At 28.0% G+C, this 5576-nt stretch overlaps 1 protein-coding gene across 1 annotated transcript; it reads left to right on the forward strand.

The window, feature by feature from the left end:
* The first annotated feature begins 914 nt into the window (after nt 1-914).
* Nucleotides 915-1412, forward strand: LOC135927119 (uncharacterized). Its single transcript, XM_065463056.1, has one exon. It carries the CDS (start codon nt 915-917, stop codon nt 1410-1412), a length of 498 nt encoding a protein of 165 aa, XP_065319128.1.
* The last annotated feature ends 4164 nt before the right edge of the window (nt 1413-5576 follow it).

Consider the following 5576-nt stretch of genomic DNA (forward strand, 5'->3'; position numbering starts at 1 on the left):
AATTTCAGTTTGGAAACATGTATTTTTTTACGATTTATACTGTAAATTTTATCATTTAATTTTATACATTTTAAAAAAAATAATTAAATATTTTTATATTACATCTTTTTGAAAAATTATATATCTTGTAATTTGTATCTCTTTGCGATTTAAATAAAATAATTTATAAATACAATGAAATAACGTTAAAATCATTATAAAAATAGATTTATTATAATGAATGTTGTTTCTTTGCAAATGGTTGTTAAATGAGTAATGTTGTTATAACATTATAAAATTGGACGTTGAGCAGTCTATATTAATATAAATCTATGGGTATTTAAATAGCCCTACAGCCACCAAAGAATAATACATCATATTATTAATTTACTTTGACTCATAGATTATCCAAAGAAACATAGATTCTTCACAATACCACTCAATACAAAAATCATCAATATTGCAACCCTGCAAAATATTCCTTACTTATATCTATTACACCCTCAAACACCAAATAATTTACATATAAATTTTTTTAATTAAAAAAATTTCGAATGATTCTTATAGCTCGAAGATTGTACTAAAACATAAAAAAAAAATTTTTTAAAATTTTTTATTTTTGAGTGTAGATGCCATTAATGTTCGATAATTTTGGACTATTTAAAGTGTACTACGATTGTTTAAAAAGTACTTTTAAGATGGTTTAATTAGTTTAAACTATTCATCAAAAAATTTACCTAATTTTAAGTGGCAATTCGATTATAACCTTTATTAGATATCTGCTAAGCTAAGTTCGAGAAAATTTAAAGAAAATAATATAACGGTCCGAATAAAATATTTTATTGGCAGGGCGACTCGAGAATGACACGGTCCCTCGCTAATTAATATGGTGGTGCTTGATAAAACAAAATATCCTTGAAGCATATGTACGGCTTATGAAAAATATTTATGATGCCTCAACTTCTTGCGTTAGAACGACTGTTGGAGACTCTAAACTTTTTCGGGTTGAAATTGGATTGTATCAAGGATCTGCTCTAAGTACATTTTTATTCATTATTATTATGGACACAATGGCGGGAGATATCCAAAAGCCATCTCCTTGGTGTATGCTATATGCCGATGATATAGTACTATGCGAAGAGACAAAGGAGAAAGTATTCGAAGAAGCCGAAAAGTGGTCAAAGCGCTTAGCTGGATATGGTTTAAAGTTCAACAATCGAAAGACTGTATATATGGAGATGAACGTTACAGGTACCCCATCGCTGGATGACCAATTAAAGTATCGAAAAGTTAACAGGTTTACATACCTCGGCTCGATACTACAGCACGAGGGAGGTTGCGAAAAAGAAGTCAATGCACGGATCCAAAAAGGATGGCATAAATGGCGACGTATATCCGGTGTAATGTGCGACAAGAGATGCCAATATGGTTGAAAAGCAAAACATACAAATCCATTGTAATACCGGTGTTACTCTATGGAAGTGAAACATGGGACGGAATAAAAGTTATTATAAGCTACGCAGATGAGAATGATACGGTGGAGCTTGGGGTATACAAAATCAACCATATGACGAATGACTTTCTCAGAGCAAAAATGGGTATTCAACCTATGGTGGATTTGATAAACAAAAATCGGCTAAGGTGGTATGGTCATATACTAAGAAGGGAGACGAATGATGTAAATCGAAAATATTGGACATGGAGGTGCCGAAGAGGACGACCTCGTGTTCCGTGGAAAGGTCAAGTAGACAAAGTTAAGATAATTAAGAAGAATCTTGACATGGCCCTTACTCAATCAAGATGGAAAAAACTTATCAGAACAAACCTCACGACTGTGGGACCATGTACACGATAAAGAAGAAGAAAAATAAGAAGAAAAATAAGAAGAAAAAAAATATTATGATAAAAAATATTTAAAAAATTAATTAAAATACCTTTTAATTAAAATCTCTGGAAATTTTCGATTTTTGTTAAACTATCTCACAACTATTAAAACTATATCGCCTTGTTGATACTCAAAAATTTTAACTTCGACATGATCAGTCTTATTTGGATATCAAGAAAGGCTCAGGATGGAGTACATTCTATAATATTTGTCTGTAATGAAGCAGATTAATTTCCCTCCCAAAGCATTGCATGGGATAAAGAAGCTTGCGGACCTCATACTATCGATAACATGATTTTTCAAATACCAGCCTACCCTATCTCAGCCGAACGTAATTGATTACAATAGTAGCATTAGGGCATCAAAAATAATAATATGCAAAGTGACTCGAATAGAGTAGGATTACATTTAACAAAACCTGTGTCAATATCAAGCAATTCCTTGGAAGTCTTGAATTTTGCGATCAATAATAAATAGAATATCCCGCTCAGTGTTAATTTTCCAATCTGAATTTTATTTGTCACTCAATCATATAGCGGCACTTAATATAGTAGAAGGAAGTAAAATCGACTCGTGTTTAAGGAATTATGAGAGGTAAAATTTGAAATAAGCTAATTATATATTTATCAAAGACCTGCAGAGGTGCCATTTCCACGGCGGCCTAGATTTTGAAAAAAATAATTTTTTTATTTTTGTTAACTAATAATAGCCATTCAAAGTATTTGCTTTTAAAATGTTAGGATGGGCATCTTTAAAACATAAAATTTAATTAAAATTGCTTTTCAAATCTATTGTTTCAGGCATTTTTTTTTAAAATTTGATAGAAATAAGATCTTATAGAAAGCTTGTATTATATAGGTGCTTTTTGCCTATATTTAACTTTATTTAAATATAAAATAAAAATTGGTTAAGACAAAGTTCACATGCAACAATGGAATATAGACTCAAAGCTATGTGAAAGGCCTTTACTAGATATATGCAATATAAAAATGGCTGGGCGACTGCAATGATAGCAACATATCATTAATCTAATTGTGAATAAAATGAGATTTTGGATTTGGAAAAACTTTAATAGTAAAGAAATGGGAAGCCCAATTGCTCATAGCAAAGGAAAAATCTATCTCCAATAAATACAAGCAATTTATAATCGAATTCATAATGTTAATACTTATCTATTCTCCTTCTTTGTTTCTTTTTATTATTTTTAAGGTAGATAAACATTGAATTTTTTTTGAAATATATTAATGGAAAAATAATTTTTGTAAGGTTGAAATTTTCTAAATTTTTTTTATAGAGTAAGTAGTCTCCTGAGTTTAGTGGTGATGATGAGTAGACTTAGCTATATGCACTAAATTTTTTATAGAAAGAAAATTTAATCATCCTGCTTTAATTCCTTATTATTATTATTAATTGCACTTATCAGAATAATAATTTTTATTTTATAGTAATGGTATAACAAATATCATTTTATATTAATTAATTTATTTATTTATATAACTGAAGTTTTTTGCTAATTAAAATCCTATTTAATAATTTAAGCCAATTACCTATATTTATAGTTTATTTTATTTATTATTAAAAAATTTACAATTAAATATTTCAGGCAAATAAATTATAATCTCGTTTACATAAACAATTTTACAAAATTAATATAATAAAAGTAGATATTAACAAATTGGGCATTTTTTAATTATGAACATCTTCAACTTAAATTTCTTACCAAAAATCTCGTTCAATGCCTATAATTAAAATTTTGCTCTGACCTATTTTGGCCTTTTCCTTCTGTTTTATTTTGATCTATTCTGTTTTTTTGTTGAGATTTGCTTTGATCTATTCTATTCTATTCTATTTTCTTTTTTTTTGTTCAGTTCTATTGTTCTTATCTGTTCTTTACATTTCACTTTTTTCCTCTTTTCTATAGGGTTGTATTCAGGCGCGTATGCAGGAATTTGGTCTGGGGGGGGATAATAAATTTTTTTAAGAAATAATATTTTTAATTAAAAATACTAAGCATAAATTTATTAGGATTAATAACTTTTCTAATACACAATTTTAAATTAATGTGAATTAAAAAAATTATATATATAAACCGGCATTTAAATGTGAATCATAAAATATAAAGTGAATATAACCCACGATATGAATCACTTAAATGACCCAAAATTGAAATTTGAATTTTTTGAGCTTTTAAAATATATAAAGTATAAAAAATTTAAATGTTGTAAATATAAATTAATACACAAAAAGTTTCTTAGGAATAATTGTATTTTGTATGTTTTGAGCTAATTTTTCAATTATCAATCCTTGCTTGGCGTTAAATGTCTATGAATATTCAAAAGATCCAAATCATTCAATCTACTTTCAGATGTTGTATTTCATAGGTATGTTTTTCACAGACTTGCAGGCCCGGCCCCCGAGCCGGACCGTATTTTAATTTTTTTAAATATACCCGGACCGGTCTCGTAATTTTTTTTTTAAAAAACACCTGGATTGGGCCTGAAAATTTTTTAAGAAAAAATATCCGAGCCGAGTTGTATATTTTAAAACCAAATATTTGAAATCGCCATTATTAGCTATAAATATCAAAAATAAATATAATTTATTTTAAAAAATTCGGGCTGGGCCAGCCGGGCCGGGCCTGAAAATTTTTTTAAAAAAAACCCGGGCTGGAAAAAATTTTTAGAAAAAATCTGGGCCTGGTCCTGCAAATGGTACCTCTGCAAGGCTCTGTTATTCTTCTTAAAAAAGTGAATGTTCTCTCATTAGTTTACTGAAGAGCTGCTAATATATATATATAACCATTTTAATAATTGGGAGTATAATCTAAAATGTGTTTGAAATAAAAAGCATCCATAGCATTTTTTGGTACTGTATCAACCATAGTTAATCTTTTAATCATAGTTATTCAGCTAATAAGGCATCATAAGATATTTTAACATCTTCATGATAAAAATATAACAAATATTTATATTTTTTTTCTATCACCATATGATATTTTATAATAGTCTTCTACTGATCCTATATTAATGTTTTGATGATGAGCTTGCTTGCTGCAAGTCGAGGGGGACAAATATTTAACACGTATAGCTCTGATTTTGACTCAACAATAACATATAAAATATGAAATTCTTCAACAACACTAGCTCTATTTCCTTGAGTTCTAATAAAATGCTCTCCGCTATTCTCATCTTCTTAATCAAGTCAATGTTATGTTTTTGAAAAGTATTACATAAAATAGTTGTATAATTAAATAATACATTCTAATGAGAAAAAAATTTGGAATAAGTATTGAATCCAATAATTTTCTTGCTTCTGAGGAAATATTTCTTTCAAGCCATTGTGATATTTCAGTAATAGCATTAATAATCAGCTCTTCTAACTCCAAAATAGCTGTTACTGTGGCGGAGACTCGATCTCGTTGGACAAGCTTGCAATTTTTTTCTTCCTGTTGGACAAGGAGTTTCAGAGATAATTATTATTTTATTAGAATTTAGATAAATATTACGCCACTAAAATTTGAAAATAATAGGTAAATTACGCCAAGGAAAACTTGAAATCGAAATTGATTGATAAAATAACTTAGTAGATGAATGTGATAAATAAATGTAATTAAATATACACATATATATATATATATATGTATATATGAGATAAGAATAAATATTAACAAATATAAATTAATATTAACAAATAATATTTTTGAAAAATATCG

This window comes from Gordionus sp. m RMFG-2023, chromosome 3 (assembly GCF_954871325.1).
Source record: "Gordionus sp. m RMFG-2023 chromosome 3, tfGorSpeb1-WG-v2, whole genome shotgun sequence".
Classification (NCBI taxonomy): domain Eukaryota; kingdom Metazoa; phylum Nematomorpha; class Gordioida; order Chordodea; family Parachordodidae; genus Gordionus; species Gordionus sp. m RMFG-2023.